At 40.6% G+C, this 18,193-nt stretch overlaps 1 protein-coding gene across 14 annotated transcripts in view; it reads left to right on the top strand.

Moving 5' to 3' along the window:
• Bnc2 (basonuclin 2) overlaps positions 1-18,193 on the top strand; it is a 406,942-nt gene that overhangs the window by 378,503 nt on the left and 10,246 nt on the right. For 3 of the 14 annotated variants that reach the window (XM_031377777.1, XM_031377780.1, XM_031377782.1), the window contains 2 exons: positions 1,493-3,462; positions 3,895-3,960. In XM_031377777.1, coding sequence (XP_031233637.1) covers positions 1,493-3,462; positions 3,895-3,960 — 2,036 coding nt within the window. Of the gene's footprint in view, positions 1-1,492; positions 3,463-3,894; positions 3,961-7,675; positions 8,445-8,479; positions 8,575-17,290; positions 17,325-18,193 lie in introns of those variants that run through there. The other 11 variants (XM_031377779.1, XM_031377778.1, XM_031377781.1 and 8 more) reach the window with 9 other exon arrangements.

Below are 18,193 nucleotides of genomic sequence, written 5' to 3'. Positions count from 1 at the left end.
CCTCTTAAATTTCTCTAGTGTCAAGTTATGATATTTGTCTTTGTAATTAACAGTGGTGTTGTCATTTTTAAATTTGTTTGGTGCTGAACCCAAGACCTCACACATGCTAACCAGTTTCCCACAGCTCAACCACTTCTCCAACTCCCGCAACACCATTTTGTTTTCCTAGGTTTTGTGCTTTCTTAAGCTGATGGTCAGAGTTGGAGCAAGTGTCATGCACAGAGTGCTGCAAAGATCCCTGGTCCTGGTGGGTCTAAGAAATGAGGCCTTAAAAAATTCACGCAGTCATTATTTAACTGTTTGAATAGATTTCTCTCAGCCCATGCTAAAATGTATTGCCTGACATTATGTTGCAGGATTTTTAAGTCCTACCTCCAGGCAAATCTCATGGTTACTAGCAAAAATGAAAGTGTGAAATGCTTTTTAATGTATATTTAACAACACATAGTCTGATGGTTGCTGATGTGTAGTCTCCATGGACTTCCTTTCCTATCAGAGGAGGATGCTGACAGACAACTTTAAATGTTTATTCTATCTAAAGCCATCACATGCTTTTCAAATATCTATTCCTGTCCTTTACAACAAAATTCTAAAATGTCATATACTTGGAGAGTACCTCAGATGTTAAATGGCTAGATGACAGTCATTTTTCAAGAAAGGGAAAGTTGCCATTCACAAGCGGTATTTCCTTTACTCCACTTCAGGAAAGCCCGCTCAGCCAGGACTAAAGTACAGCCATCTTTAGAAGACAGTGTGCATTGAAGTGCTGGAGTTACGAGGGAGAAACACTATTTTACTGATTTTTGTTTTGTTTTTTTTTCAAGACAGGGTTTCATGGCTGTCCTGGAACTCTGTAATCCAGGCTGGCCTTGAACTCAGAAATCCGCCTGCCTCTGCCTCCCAAGTGCTGGGGTTAAAGGCGTGCACCACCACCGCCCGGCTTGATTTTTTTTTTTTAAATTCCAAAAGTCAGGTAACTCCTACTTAATGGAGTATCTGTCATTGCATCTGGTGGCATGTCAGCTTAAGTTGAAAAAGTACATTTCATGAACTGTGCTTGATTCTTTCCTATGATGTCATTATTTAATGAGGATTAGGTACAATTTTTTTTCATTTATCCTAGGCTACACAGCAAGAGTTTACATCTTATACTAATATATGTTAAATAGTTGCATGGTATATAGATCATTGTTGTTAAAATGGCAGTACCGAAGGCATTTTAGATCACAGAGCCCCAGTGGTCTGCATTTTGTTTGCTCTGACATTATTAAACTCAATCTGTTTCTATAACTGTGACTGTAATTGCTACATTTGCATGGCAGAAAAGTTTGCTTCGTGTGTTAACTTTTATTAACACTGCTTACATGCTGCTATCTCTCCTTGCTCTCTGTGTTTCATAAGCTGGCAGAGCACCTTCAGTTGCATTGAATAATTATGCACAATCAATAAGTTTCTGTGTTTGTCTTTGTTGTTTCTTTGATGTGGCCTGTAGGATGCTGCTGGCAAGGTACTGGACCGCTGGGCCATCATGTCTCGAGAAGAGGAGATCATCACCCTTCAGCAGTTTCTGCGGTTTGGGGAAACCAAATCCATTGTGGAGCTGATGGCAATTCAGGAGAAAGAAGGGCAAGCCGTGGCGGTACCATCTTCAAAGACAGACTCAGACATAAGGACTTTCATCGAGAGCAATAATCGCACCAGGAGTCCTAGCCTCCTCGCTCACTTAGAGAACAGCAATCCTTCTAGCATTCATCATTTTGAAAACATACCAAACAGCCTTGCATTTCTGCTTCCATTCCAGTATATAAACCCTGTCTCTGCCCCACTGTTAGGGTTGCCACCCAACGGGCTGCTTTTAGAGCAACCTGGACTGAGGCTGAGGGAACCGAGCATTTCAACTCAGAATGAATATAATGAGAGCAGTGAATCTGAAGTATCGCCTACACCGTATAAGAGTGATCAGACGCCCAATAGAAATGCCCTGACTAGCATCACTAATGTGGAACCCAAAACCGAGCCAGCATGTGTCTCCCCCATTCAGAATTCTGCCCCAGTCAGTGACCTAAGCAAAAATGAACACCCCAAAAGCTCATTCCGGATTCACCGTATGAGAAGGATGGGCTCAGCCTCGAGGAAAGGAAGGGTATTCTGTAATGCTTGTGGGAAGACATTCTATGACAAAGGTACTCTCAAAATTCACTATAATGCTGTTCACCTGAAGATTAAACATCGATGTACCATTGAAGGTTGCAACATGGTCTTTAGTTCCCTTCGAAGCCGGAATCGCCACAGTGCAAACCCCAACCCCCGCCTTCATATGCCTATGCTAAGGAATAACCGAGACAAAGATTTAATTCGGGCTACATCAGGAGCTGCCACTCCAGTTATAGCAAGTACAAAATCAAATCTCACACTCACAAGTCCTGGCCGGCCTCCGATGGGATTTACCACTCCTCCACTAGACCCCGTCTTACAGAACCCTCTCCCAAGCCAGCTGGTATTTTCTGGGTTAAAGACTGTACAGCCCGTTCCGCCTTTTTATAGAAGTTTACTTACTCCAGGGGAAATGGTGAGTCCTCCCACCTCCCTCCCAACCAGTCCCATCATTCCAACCAGTGGCACCATAGAACAGCACCTTCCCCCACCCTCTGAGCCAATAGTGCCAGCAGTGATGATGGGCACTCAGGAGCCCAGTGCTGACCTGGCACCTAAGAAAAAACCTAGGAAGTCAAGCATGCCTGTAAAAATTGAGAAGGAAATCATTGATACTGCTGATGAGTTTGATGATGAAGATGATGATCCTAATGATGGTGGGACTGTGGTCAATGACATGAGCCATGACAATCATTGTCATTCCCAAGATGAGATGAGCCCAGGCATGTCTGTGAAGGACTTTTCTAAGCATAACAGGACCCGGTGCATTTCAAGAACTGAAATCAGAAGGGCTGATAGTATGACATCTGAGGACCAGGAGCCCGAGCGGGACTATGAGAATGAGTCCGAGTCTTCAGAGCCTAAACTCGGTGAGGAGTCCATGGAAGGGGATGAGCACATTCACGGTGAGGTGAGCGAAAAAGTCCTGATGAACAGTGAGAGGCCGGACGAGAACCACAGTGAGCCGTCTCACCAGGATGTCATCAAGGTAAAGGAAGAATTTACAGACCCCACTTACGACATGTTCTACATGAGCCAGTATGGACTATACAACGGTGGGGGGGCCAGCATGGCTGCCCTGCATGAAAGTTTTACATCGTCTCTGAATTACGGAAGCCCTCAAAAGTTCTCCCCTGAAGGTGACCTGTGTTCTAGTCCAGACCCCAAAATCTGTTATGTGTGCAAGAAGAGCTTCAAAAGCTCCTACAGTGTGAAGCTTCATTACAGGAACGTTCACTTAAAAGAGATGCATGTCTGCACAGTGGCTGGCTGCAACGCTGCCTTCCCCTCTCGTCGAAGCAGAGACAGGTCAGTAAATCTCCATTGGCTCCTCCTGCTGAGGGTGGGGGTGCAGTTCAGTCAAGGTTAGATGTTTTTGATGCACTGTAAAAATCGCCATATTGACCACATGATCACTAAACTACCATGCTCATTGGAGGCTTCATGCATTCAGTGCTTGTTATGATTAAGCATGCAGAATCATGTCATCTGGTAATGCACGCCATTTTCCTCTGTGTATGTGTATGTGTATGTTCCCATGCATCTAGGTGTGAATAAGTTAACAGTACACAGTTCCTTGCCTCCCCATTAACTTTTCCCATAGAAGCCACAGCTTCTGTCATTCATACATATATACACATATATATATGTATATATGTATATATATTTATGCACTTTGCCTTGTGGCTTTTAAATTAAACGAATATATTATCTTCACACACACATATTTATCCAATATAGAAACAGAAATTTACGGATGGAAAGAACCATAGGTCCAGGACATCGAGACAGCCTGCATTGCCGTAGGTATAACCAGAAATGTTATCATTCCTTACATGAGTATTTAGTGTGTTCTTCAGTTCTTTAAGAATCATTAAACTATCAGAAGATGAGGCCAAAGTAATTGTTGATATGGTGAAAGAGTCTGGTGGTGTGGATTTCTTTATTTCAACTCCATAGTGTTTTTGAGCTCATCTCTAAAATGTAATATGCCATAGGACTTCACCACAGAAGTGGGGACAGGCCTAAGTACATACTTTAGGATCAGTTAGAATATATTTTGCACAGCCCTCAGATGGCATCACTCTCTAGTTACATAACTGTAGATCTGAAACCATGAGACTTAAGCAGAAGCAGCTGGTCTTAAACCTACCATGTTCTTTATTAACTCTATTACAATATGAATGGAATGTCAGGGGGCATTCATTGATGGGCAACAAGGTGATTCTTCACTTACAGAGGGATGAGCCTTTGAGCAAGTCTTTTGCATAGTACCCCAGGCCAACTCAGATCATACATCACCCAATCCTTCCAACTTCAAGGGATGTATTATTTCTTTTACACTAACTTTTTAATATTTTCTGATAGTTATATTTAATAGTTGTATTTTATATATGGAAAAAATAAAACAAAGTTAATGAGTTTTCCAAAGACCTACCATCCTAATCTAGAGTTTCTTTGTTGGCCTTTCATAAAGCATAAAGTAACAAAAGTCCCACTGGGACTGATATGGCAGTACATCCTGTAATTATAGCACTTGAAGGAGCTGGGGACAGTCACTTAGATCCCAGTGTGGGCTAGCTACTAAAACAAAGTTTATATATGACACTGCAAGGCAGTGTGACCTGTCTTTGAAACATTTTCATATATGAAAGATTTATTAATGAAAATACATATTTTTTCTTTTTACTGACACAGAAGGGGCCAAATTCTAGTCTTTTAATGATTTCCTACCTCTACTATCCTGGTTCTGTTTTTAAAAGGGGGGAGTGTATTATGTTATTTTCAATTCCAAGCGCTGACTGAGAGTTTCGAGGAAGTCCGGATAGTATACCTATACTTCAGTACTATCTCCACTCTTCCAGAGTTGTAATAGTATTCTTTCAGATTTCAAACAGTATATTAGTAATGATAAGGTTAATGCATTGAAAATTTTTCATTGAAAAATTTAAACAAATGTAAAAGACTTGTGAGAACTTGCATAAAATATTTATAAAAATGGAGTGTTTGAAGAGAAGCCAACACTTAAGCTTATTTGCATGAATTCCTTTCCCATTTTAGTTTGCTGAAACATCACAGTTCATAACACTGGACTAAATAGCTAAGGATAAGCTAGGCATCCAGGCCTGGTGCTTTTACTAATGAGGAGTCACTAGAAAACACAAGTGCTTCTATACCTATGTCCCGACACAAAAGGAAGTGCTGTGGAGATAGAACTTGTTTGTCTGAGGGAAAATATTTACTGACAGAAAAAGAATATTTTAGTTGCCATTTTTATTGTAAGGACTTGGGAGATTAACCAATGCCAGCCACACAGAAGTCAGAGCTGTGGTCTTCTAAGTACAAGAGGAGTGCAGATGTTTCGAGAGACAGTGGTGCATTGATGAGGGGATAGCATACTCACTATAGCTAAACTTTTTCACTTCAGATTTTTATCACATGAGAATTGACAAAATTTAAATTAAAAAATATTATAAAGTGAGGACTTTTTAATCCTGATTTTAATTTGGCTTTCTAATTAGTAAACAAATCTTTTGACCCCATATTTTTTGGTCAAAGAAGAGTGTTCATCCTGTTGAGATGATGACAAATTAGCATCGTGCTGTGAGGGTAACTGCCACCAAAATAACAAGAAACAGTGATGCTATTGAGTGTCCCTGACTCGGCAGAGTGGGCCTTGCAACATAATTAAATTCCTCTTTCAGACTTTAACCATCTTTCATCAATGAGGTCAGCCAGTGGCTGTGTCCCCTTGTGCAGAGGCTCTCTGGTCTTGTCTCTGACCCGCCTTCTGTTTGCTTTTTTGGTCTTCTCTTTGGCTGCTGTGGAAACTCCAGAGACCCTGTCTTGCCGTCCGTCCATCCTCTTCCTTCGGTCAGCTGTGAGGGGTTAAAACCGAGAGGACTTTTCTCACCTTCCTCTTCAGTCAACAGGCCTTTCCAAGAAGCTCCCCTTTGTCTTTAGACCTCTTGACTCCAAACTGTTTCTCACTACTCTGAAGAGGCCCAACTTCATCCATCCTTGACTCCACAGTGTCTCCCTTGTACAAATAAAGCAGCAGAGGGGACATTCCTTGTGGGAACTCTCCCTAGGACACCAGTAATAAAACCTCACACATTTGGTTTCCTCCTTCCCTCAGTTTACCAGTGCCTTGTCCTTCAGGCTGCAGTACCTTATAGGAGTTGGAATCACAAGGGGGTGCATTTGGGGTCTTCTTAGGCATCTGAGTAAAATGGTGATAGAAGGATGTTGGTTTAGGTTTGACATTGAGAGAAAGACTTGCATGTAAGGCTTGTCCGGCTGACAGTAGACAGCAGATAGAGGTGGCCTTCTGTGATTACTTGTCAATAATAGTATATTTGATCAATCAAAAGTCCTCATTAATGACAAAGAACAAGCAGATGTGCACAACTCATTCACCAAATCACCAACTAGCTGGGAGAATGATCTTTTTTTCTGAGTGACTGAGTCACATGTAAATTACTTCCTCTCCAAGGGGTCTGGTGCTTGAAGGGATTACCACATTTCTTCCTTACTTATCCCCGATTTTTGATTTTTTTGCAGCTGAGTTGTGGTTCTATCAGAGAACAGGAGGGTGGGTTGTAGAACTATATATATATATGCCCCATGAAGAAGTTCTGACCAAGTGGCCTGGAGCTGTAGTGTTCAGAAAAGCATGATAGTCACACTCAGCAGAATTTAGTTTACCTGGGCTAGCATCTCATCCTCTGACTTAATATTTGATCCTTAAGGTGGTTCACTGGACACTCACCCATTTATAAGAAAAGCCCATATATTTGCTTTTTTTTTTTTTTTTTGGAGTAGGGATGGCAAACCAACAGCTGGTGCATGCTTTTGATCCCAGCACTTGGGAGGCAGAGGCAGGCTGATTTCTGAGTTTAAGGCCAGCCTGGTCTACAGAGTGAGTTCCAGGACAGCCAGAGCTACACAGAGAAACCCTGTCTCGAAAACAAACAAACAAACAAACAAAACAAAAACTAAATCCAATCCTGTTTATTTTCTTCAGTTTGCTCATCATTTGCTTTGGTGATTAGAGATTTTAAAACCCGTCAGTTGAAATGAATGGTCTGTGTAGAAAGACATTGTCAGCCTTGTGACCTTTGTCTGTTCCTTTGTCAACTCCTCACAGTAATTGCTGAAGTTTGCCATACATTTTACCAGGAAGGCAAGTGCCTCTTCTTGATCTTTAAGGCGTGTGGAGGTTGGTTCATCCAAATGAATAAATTTTAAAACAAAATAATATCTGCCTAGGGTGATTTATAAATAAATATGAGGCAACCATTGATTCCAAGTGTGAACCTTCTTTTTGATTGCTAGTTAAATCAGTCCAAATTTAAACATGTAAACTTCTTGATTTGTATGGAGGTAAGACATCTGTATTTGGTTTGTTAAAACCTGCTGATGTCTCCAGAACTAAATTTGTTCATGTATAGGCCTCTGGGTAGCCATAGCTAAACACAGAGAAGTATAGGTTTTGCTCACCTTATTACCTGACTTCCAGCCCTGTACAGGTGTGCAGGAATAAATTAACATCAGCCCCTCCGACGAGCCACTGCATATATTAACAACAGAGGTGAAGATGTGAGAGCATGCTACCTGCCTCCTGTTATCACCTTCTCAGCAGAGCAGCATCCATTTTTCCATCATTCTCTACGTTTGGAAACTTACAGAGAACTTTTATAGAGAGAGCTTTTCAGTAAAGACCAGGCGACACCTCCAAGACAGGAGCCACTTAGCACCAATTCAAGGGAACTATTAGTATATGTGCCCCTAATGTAATTAGCTGTCAAATAGTGTGTTAATCCTCGGAGGAGAGGCTCTTAATAGATAACTGCTTCATTTCCTACATTGTGCCCAATCAAATCTCACTTCCCTGTTTTCAAAAATCTTTATAAAGTAGAATTGTGTAGGTCCTCTGGCTTTTAAACCTTAAGAGATGTTTCCCCACCAGCTCCTCTGTTAGGTTTCACAATAAAGCCAGAAGATCAATAGGCCTTTTGTACTTATCTCCATTACTTTCCATCAAAAGCAAACAAACAAAGTAAATCCCCCTCCTGAGTAATTGCTGGTTGTGCCCTCCTCAAGCAAAACTTTGGTAGTAAGATAAACTTCGATGTCATTCTTGTCCCTGGGGTTCTTTTTATACACTGGGAGAAGAGCAATGACCAAAACGGTCTCCTTGTATCATGGGGAGAGACTCTGTCAAGCCTAAAGTGAGCCTTGGATCTTCCTAATGACCTCCTGCTGGCCCAGCTGGATGCAAGACAAGCTCATTTAAACCTCTGCTGACCTTTCACTCCTCCAGAAGAACCGCAGCCTTCACTGCCACCATCTTCAGAGCTGTGTGCCACAGAGACAGCACTGGGGCCAGCAAACGACTGCCCTCGCACGTGCGAAGAGGTATTTTATAAATTCTGTGGAGTAAAGTTCCTATTAAATCTCTGTGACTGTGCAGCTCCTATTACAAACAGAACGCTTCCAAACAGCCTTAGTTCTTACCCTTCCCTAGAAAGGATCAGGCCATTCTTTTTATCAGCATTGTCTGGAAAATTCTGGCAAAAATCCTAAAGAAGGCACACCTTTAGTGCCCAGGCAGTGTGTTTCATGACACACTGACATGACAGCCAAAGGTTTTGTTTCTGCTTCCTGTTTCTGGGCCACGAAAACTAGTTGACTATTTTTTCCTTTTGGTCTTTCTTATGTGAAATATCATTTGAGATATTTGTGTTTGCAGACAATCCTTATTGTAGGAAGGTGGCGTGAGACTACGCATATACATTAATATTTTCTCAGGAAACCCTGGTAGGATCCCTTTTCTCTATTCACCTGTGAAAACCGGGCAGGATCCCTGCCCCTTAAGTAAAAACCTTCTACGCATGAACCTTTAAGTATTGTTTGCTCCTTGTTTCCAAAGACAAGGAGAGACTCTGTTGCTGAATTTCACTCCCAGGTTGTCCTTATTGTTTCCTAAGACTACTCAGAAATGATGTAATGTTTTCCCAATAAGACTCTCTGGACCTTCAACGCAACGAATATTGCAGTCTATGAAAGAAGTTTACACTTGCCAAGAAATTATAGTGTTAAAAATTTAAAAGGAGATCTAGTGACCTTGATTCTCGAGTGCCAAAATGTGTGTATTTGAGAAGCAGGCATACCAAGTTGCCAAGTCAGTGGAAGAGGGAACACATTTCAGGAAAGGACAGTTAGTTTTTCTGCAGTCATTTCATATGAGGCTACACTTTAGAAAAATACCTACGTTTTATGTCCTAAAGCAAACTGCTTGAATTAAAAAGAGAGTTGTAAATTCCTGGTAAAAAGCTGTCAGGCTGACATGTTAGTGATCTTAACTCTAGTATTTTATGGAGTTTATTACTTCTTTTATTAACTAAGGGGGAAAATGTTACCCATTCCAATTTAATTCTTTTTCTTGCTTGCTCTGATTTTTACTTTACCCTGGGACGGGGTGGGGGGAGGGACGGAGGGAGGGAGGGAGAGAGAGCAAGAGAGAGAGAGAGAGAGAGAGAGAGAGAGAGAGAGAGAGAGAGCAAGCCACGTGATTTTACCTGAAGGCATGTAGGCAATGGCTCAGTCTCATATCTATACCATACCTGGCTACTGCAAGCCATACACATGTTCTCATGTAGGAGCACCATGTGTGTGTTTATATGTGGAAACACACTTAAACAGAAACACCCAGATATATCTTAGAAAACGATAGATGAAGTTACTCCCATCACAATGAGATAGAGGAAGCTTTTCTAAGAACTGCAGAGAAGGAGCTAAGAGCAGGTCCTGGGAAGGAAGCCTCTGAAGGCTGAGAGCTGCATGAGGGAGCTGCTGGGACTCTGGCACTCAGGGGGCACTGGTGGGTCACGTTGCTCACTAGTAATTGTGTTTTACAGACTTCTAAAGCAATCGGCTCAGTCAGTCCCAATTCAATAAAAGTGGAGAGAGAGAGAGAGAGAGAGAGAGAGAGCGCACAAGAGAGAAAGCACAAGAGAGAGAGAGAGAGAGCGAGAGAGAGAGCACTTTTGTTCTATTTTTTACTTGAAATTATTTCATTCAGCAGTCTATCTTTTTTATTACCAGGACTTGACATTAGCACTCCAAGCTATATTAGCATCCATTTCAGCAGTTCAGTAATGGTATTAAAAAAACACTTAACTTCAACGGTGAATGGTTGTATGACAGAACCATAAAAAAATCCACATTTAAAAAAAAAAAAAACTTACGTATTTGTCCCAGCAAATTATTTTTCACTTGTTTAACCACTTCAAAACTATGTTCTCATGACAAGAGTGTTCAAAAGGACCACCTTTTTCTCAGAGCAGCAGACTGCTGCTATGTGTGCTTGGGGGCTATGTGTGTGGGGGGCAGGAAGAAGGGAACCCCCTGGTGAGAGGGAAGGTAAAGCTGTTGTTTACCTGTAGTTAGATTACCTTCCATTTATCAGCAGAGATGGAATTGGCAACCTCAGAGCACCCAAGGTGAAATTCTTGGATCTTCGAGGCTGACTGGGATTTCATTTTGAACCGAACACTCTCCAAACTTGGGAGCACAGCCTAAGTACTTTGGCACTGTGGTGTGCTCATAAATGACTACATTAGGTTCTAAATTTTGATTAAACCTTCAGTAATTAATCAATGTTAGACATGAAGCAGTTGGCAAGGTCCAGAGCTGCAAAATGTTTAAGACATAAAACATTACAAAGTAATTAGAATATGCTCCTTCAAGAGAAGGGTTGCCTTCAATAAAGAGGTAAATGATAGCATCCTGTTTATTGTGGATGTAGGCAGCCAGAGCAATATGATAAACTGCTGGAGATACACATATCAGTAATCATCCACATTATTAGTACCATTAATCATAATTCCAAAAATATGACAGCAGCAGCCAACTTTTTGACCAATTTTGCTTCTGCCTGTTGGCCATTATAACTTCACTAATAGACCGCAGAGCCCCTTTGCCTGGCAGTTTGCATTGAGAATGGAAGGTTAATTATATTTGAGCTGCTGATTTCTTCTCTCCTTGGAAAAGGCTTAGCACTTTGACAATCCCAGGAGCTCGAGGTTGTTAAACCAGTAAAAGTACTTTATTGAAATTTTCTTTGTTGGTGAGGAATGAGATGTTTCAAATAAGATATAAGCGCCAGGCTGGGACAGCACTAATGTTTCTTGCTCCAAAGTGATCCTTGGACAGCAAGAACATGGTGGTTCTTTAGGCCACATTCTTTCCCTTCTTGTTTCTAGTGTGCCAGGAGGTAAAAAGTTCAGCAGTAAACAGTAGAATGCCAGGAAGCGCTACAAGATTAGTAGTAGGGTCAACCAGATATGTCAGAGTAGCATGTTGGTAGCGGCTAGTGACATTAGGAGCAAGACGCAACTCTTTATTAAAATATTTTGTGTGTGTAAGACTACAAGGAAAAATTCAAAAACATCATTTCGATGTTTCTGCAAGTTAAAATGTTTAGCAGCATAGGATGGGCTAATTCAAGTATTCCATGTTTCAGCTGGCAGGCATGACAGCACATGAACAAATATGAAGATGAGGCTGCGCTCACCTGCACTTTCAAGTTTATTACTGTGATTTCCTACACACAGTTCTACATAAAGCCAAGGCCAAGTGATACAGACAGCCCTCCAAGATACTGTCTCTCTACATGGGGAACTTAGAAAACCCTGACGCCATCTCTTAAGATCACAAACTGTTTGAATGATACAAAACATTTAAAAACATTTCCTCTCAGAAATTATTTTCTTTTAAAATGATCTCAGAAAGAAATCAATGCCCCATATTTTACACAGGAAAAAAAAAAGAAAACTTAAAATGGAAGACAGATTTGAATGTGAAAAAGCAGTTTATTCCTGTTATTGGGAGGAAATCTTCTAAATTATTTAAATTAGACAATAGATTATGGAGCAGAAGATGTGAAGATTGTTTCTAGTTTCCAGCCTTCGTAGATATAAAACTTATAATGACAGCTCAGATTATCTTTACAGGAGGCTTTTCTTTCTTTTACCCAATAATAACTCAGTAACTGAGCACCAGATGAGCTGCCTGGTTCAGAAATTTCCCAAACTGTGAAAGCATAGCCTGTTCACAGTGTAACACTCCCCTTACAGTATAGTGCAACAGGTACAACTGAATAAACAGCACCCTTCAAAAGCCTTCTTGTGTGAGATACAACTTGGCCTTAAAATGGTTAGAGAGCAGGCTGTCATTGGATATCAATTCTATACTTAACCTGAGCATGCAGCATACACATTTTCCCTCTACCCATCTGCCCTCCCACATGCCATCACTGTGTTAACATTTTTATGCATTCCATAGCCATGACAAATTGTTTTCTAACTGTAGTGCCAAATTTTGTATGCAAAAGACATGTTTGCCTCTGCCAACAAACCAATAATTCTCACTAACATCTTCAGAGTTACAGCATTTATAAAGTTGCAAAGTGGAGTAAACAAACCATCTGTTTGGCTTTTCCATATATGTCATGCTTTCTTATTAGCATATTACGATTCATTTAGTAAACAAATTTGGTGATTTCGTTCATGTCAAAGTTAGATCGGAAGCCTGAAGATGATTAACATTCCTGGGACAAGCACATTAATACATTGCTTCCTCTGCAAAGTTAAATGGCTTCTCAAGAGAATCGCCCCTTGTTGACAAGATGAGACTGTCAATTTTGTTTGCCTGCCACGTTAGGGGCCATAAGGGGATGGCAGGCTCTGAGAGAGGGGAGTCGTGTAGGCAGCATAATTCACTGTGAATTGAGAAAAGAAGTCTAATTCTGATAAATGGTCGACCCCAATACATCCTACCTGTTATTACAACAGACGTGCCGTATCTGTGCAGTAAATTAGTTAATCCCCGAAAGGGTTTGGTGGGAGCTTATCTTCAAGTGAATGATTTGAATGTAGAGGGAACTGCCTGCGTGACCAGTATGGATGATTTGTTTTATATTGAAAGGGGTTGAAATAACTGAGTTTCATATTTTGTTAATTTGCAAGAATTTGCTTAGTTCTTATTTCTTGCGTTAAGAATGCATTTCTTTTGGGGGATTGGAGAATTACCCACTAGAATTTTACATTGGATTTCTTCCTCTGCTAGGAGAGGATATTAAGACTGTCTGGAGAGAGTCTTAAGTGTAAATTCTGGAACAACTACAGTTTTGTTTTTATTTTTATATTTTCAGAAAGAGGGTAGTGCTAAAATGTCATTTAACTCATTTAGGTGTAAGGACGTGATTGATTAATAAATAGTAATATATCTTTTGATGAGTGCAATAGTCAGTATTGTAGCAGCTCAGCTGAGAATATACTTTCCTAGACTTGATAAAAATTCATTTTTTCACTTTCTCCCCTCTCCTCATGCACATAGACAGCTGATACTTCGTGTCTAGCAGTTCTGTATACATGGATTCAACCAACCACAGACAGAAAATGTTAAAGGGAAATCATGACTGTACTCAACAGCATCCAACACATAGAAACATTTTTTATTGTCACTATTTCCTATATGATATAGTACAACTATTTGCATAATGTTGATGTTATACAAATCATAAGTAATATAGACATGACTTAATATATAATGTAGGATGGGGGTTTATGCTGAACTAATCCTTAAATGATACCAAGGGATAACTGCCATCACACACACACACACACACACACACACACACACACAGAGAGAGAGAGAGAGAGAGAGAGAGAGAGAGAGAGAGAGAGAGAGAGAGGCATGCATCTTCTGTGGGCGTATCCCTATGATCATTTTAGACAGTATTGAGAATATTTGGCATACATTGTTGGTAGATGACAAAGTGAAACAGGAAAGTAAATGCAAAAAGTAATCAATAGTAAAGCTTTAATTCCATTTTAACCAAAGAATTGTGTAATATTAATTCACTAAGGTGGGAATGGCACAAAACTAATTAAGAATTAAGTATTGGACATTTTATACAACATATTAGCTTGATTCATGAATTTATGAAATCATTTTCTGACTGGCTGTCTTAGTTACTTTTCTGTTGCTGTGATAAAATACTTGTCAAAGTATTTTACCGTTAATGAAGCAAAGTTTTATTTACCTCAGAGTTCAAGGAATAGTCAACCATGGTAGGAAAGTTGGGGCAGCAAAAGCCTGAACTGGCTGCTTGCATTGCATCCAGCCAGGAAGCAGAGACAATAGATGCCTAAGTTCAGCTTACTTTCTCTTTTTTATGCAGTACAGCCTAGGGAATGGTACCACCCACTGCAGGTGAATCTTCACACTTCAATTGACCTAATTAAGATAACCCACACACACAAGCTTAGAGGACCATCTCATCTCTCAGGTGATCCTAGATCTCTCCAGATCTCAGGTTGACAAGTGAGAGAAACCACCACATCAAATGAACAACTAACAAGAAAACCACCTGTTCTTCCCCTGTATTGCAAAATCAAACTCCAACTCTGTTTTTGGTTAAATTTTTGCATGTCAGACATTGCATTAGCTCACCTTGGGCATTTGAGCAAGAGGGGGAAAGAGAACACAGCCCAGAGCACTTGCTTTCCCTGTCCTTGGGCATATGATGCATCTTCTGTGCTCTGTAATTGTACCAGTAAGGCTTCCTCCAAGAAACATGGAAGTACAGGGCATGACACCTTAGTCCAGTGACAAGACTTTCAATCACCGTTCAAATAAGACAGAAATTTAGGTATTAATACCCTGCCCTGGATCTAAAACCTTATTATATTTTTATTTTCGTGTTTGTAACTTTTGGCAGATTCGATGTTGAGGGCAGAAACTCAGAGACCATTTGTAACTCTGTGCGTAGCCCAGGGTAGAGAAGTGTTTTGTGCCAACATTCTGTGATGTGCCTTGAACTAGAGTCTCCACTTTTGCTCTGTCACTATTGTCATTACTCAGACAAGGGAGAAATGCTTCTATATCATGACTGGGTTCTGCCCTGGGTTGGGGAAAACTTGTGCCAGACTTGTATGTCTTACAGATTGGATACCACCTTTTTGTCAAGGCTTCTACTTGTTCTCCCACAAGCTGACTTACAACTTATCTGTGTTCTTGAAAGTATGGGCTCAATCTTAGGCCTGTGTATGAATTCTTACCTTTGTACGCACGATTCTTTATCTCAGTCCTTTTTTTTTTTTTTTTTGTATGTGCAAGTAGAAGCAGCTTTTTATATTTTTCATGTTTTTAGTCTCAACTTTGACAAATTATTGGTCTTCTTTTCTTAAGGTAAATGTTTGGAACACTGGATTCCTTTCTTTTCTAAAACAAGCATGTAAATTCCTGGATAAGGGATCCTTGTCCTGGGGTCATCCTATTTACAGCAAACTGTGGCCTCCCTCCTGTCTTTGGCCTTCTTTTCTCTCAGCATCTGATTGTCAGTAGTGAGTTCTTTCTGTCTTTCTTCCTTTTACCTCTTCAGTTTTGCTGATCCAATTAAACTTGTAATATTCTTCAAATGGCTATTAACCTCAGGTCTTTGAATCTCTTGAGGACAGTATTTTTTATGACAGTCAGTGGTTTGAACTGACTGATGAGAGGGTCTGACAATAGGTCTTTGTTAAAGCCAAGTGCTGCTTTCTGTCCATTCTGTAGAGGGAGAACTCTAACCTGAGGAACAGGTCCAGTAGTGTATGCTAAAGAACCTCAGTCAGGCGACTTTCCTGCTCTTATTTTCTTCCAACCCAGCAATACCATGGCAGTTGAAGGCTCCCAAGACCCAGGCATGGGGCTGAACCAGCAGGCTTCCCCCATCCCGTTCTCCTCACCCCCATCTATGTGTTTTGCATATGGCATTTGGGAAGATTATTAAACAAAAATGAAATAGATTAAGAAATGAACATAAAAGAATCAATTCTCTTGAACTGTGGTTGCATAATGGAAATCGACTGCCTTGAATGAACCCATGCACTGAAGTTATGAACAGCAGAGTTAATGCACTGCCATGAGTTCATCTTTATTATTACATTACACCTGAATCAATTGATAAAGTAGCTTTTTTTTTGTTAGCGAGGGATGGCACTTAATTGAATAAAAGTCAATGTAATTATATTAGCAGAGGCCAACAGTACTGCTGACAGCGGAAAAGGGACACTGTTGCGCAGAGTGCCAGAGCTGGTCTCCACATTTCTGCACATCGTTTGGTTGACAGATATTGAGGGCTGGTACATCATCTAATTAGATTACAGTCCTCTTCTGCTGCATGTGAGAAATGAAGAGAAAAGTGTCTTCCTGGTAACATATCAGTGGAGATGTGTAAATTCACAAGACATCTTATGGCAGAGGTGTCCCTCTGCATGATCAGCGTGCCCTCCTGTCAATGTTAATTTCTTCTTTCCTATTCAGTCTGTCTTGATGCAACTTTTGTGTGTCTGGCTGTTATTTTCTCAGCAGCGAACCTAGGAAGCAGTGACTGTGGATGTGTGAGCAACAGCACAGAGGTCTAGACCACAGTCAGATGTGCGCTTATGAAACTAAGAAAGAGTGGGTGTTAAATGTAATGAGTGACGATAGGGTTTCCTGGGCTACTTACAGTTGGCAGATTGTTTGATCAATAGAGGAGTGATACACATTTTAACTATCTCCACATTCCTTCTTGTTAAACCCTGGTGGTGTGTGTCTCCCCCACATGCCATCCTAAAAGCTTCACGGTAGGCATTTTCTGCACTCTGCTTAGCAGCATACACTTGAGTCTCCTGACACAAGGGACAAGGGGCAGGGGGCTGGTGGAGGAGGAGAGGGTGAGTGTCAGAACAGGACTGTTGTGACAACATCTGTTGATCTACATTCATACATCCGCACACTGCATGCATCTGTTTGGAACTCATTTATGGATGATGCTGATACTGTAAATTTGGTTTTAGCTAATTTGATTTATGGTTTTTGGAATATTCAGGTGATCTGAAAATCAAGACAACATACCGATGATCACTTATGACAGAAAATAATTTTGTGATCAGACAATTTAAATCCCTATTTTATTGTTTAAGTTTTTAAAAACCGGATGTCTAGAATGTGAATTTGTTTTCTCTCTCTCTTTCTCCCTCTCTTTCTCTTTCTCTCTCTCTCTGTCTCTCATTCTTGCTTTCTTTTGTGATCGATTTAGCAAAAGATTAGAAAGCTGATCTTATTGTCACAAGGTAAGCTCAGCCTTCCCAAGTGCAGTGTGGAGAGGGCTGCCCCCCTCTGCCCCTCAACCCGAGTGCTGATTGTCTTGTGTGGAGAGGGCTGCCCCGCTCTGTCCCTCAACCCGAGTGCTGATTGTCTTGTGTGGAAAGGTGGGACACCTCTCCCTCCTTTCTGGTCCCGGAGGCACATACCTCTCACACATCTCTAGGAAATGTTCGCTATACTTGGTGCCAATTGCAGTGACTTTTCATTATTAGTAGGAGGTTTCCTGAGCTTAATGCTGGCCATTTAGGTCGTTTCTGCTATCACAATTAACTTCTCTAAGATGCCCAGCTTCCACTGCTGGGAAATTTTATTTCTTGTTTCTATATCACTTTATTTTTTGGAGGGTAACTTTCAATTTAGGGACTTGGCAAACATCTGAGCGTTTGCAGGTGGAGAGAGGTATATGCCCAAGGGCACTTTAAAAGTCAATGGGGGATGTAAATACAAAGGCAATGTTTTCAGATAAACAGTGACATGGGCTTTTCAAGTGAGGTCCCTGTAGATGCTCTGGGGGTGAATCTCACCCTTTTAAACACAAGCAAAGCTTTCAGTGAGGTTTTGCTTGTCACAGTAAGGGCTCTGTTTGTCAAATAAAGGGAATATGTCATGGTGCTTGATTTTTTTTTTTTTAACGTATTGTGCGTTAATTTTATCCTTGTAGATTTGTTATGGGGGGAGGTAGGGGTTGTATATTTTAGAAAATAATTTATTAGCTTATGCTTTAAAGAATTAAACCTTGAAGTAGCATTATTTTATGAAGACAGTTCAATACTATAAAATGTAGTAACTTTTGAAAAAAGTAAATGTATTTTGTTATTAGATTCGACTGGGATTC

Source organism: Mastomys coucha, unplaced genomic scaffold (genome assembly GCF_008632895.1).
Source record: "Mastomys coucha isolate ucsf_1 unplaced genomic scaffold, UCSF_Mcou_1 pScaffold18, whole genome shotgun sequence".
NCBI lineage: Eukaryota > Metazoa > Chordata > Mammalia > Rodentia > Muridae > Mastomys > Mastomys coucha.
This window is presented reverse-complemented; position numbering and strand designations above follow the sequence as displayed.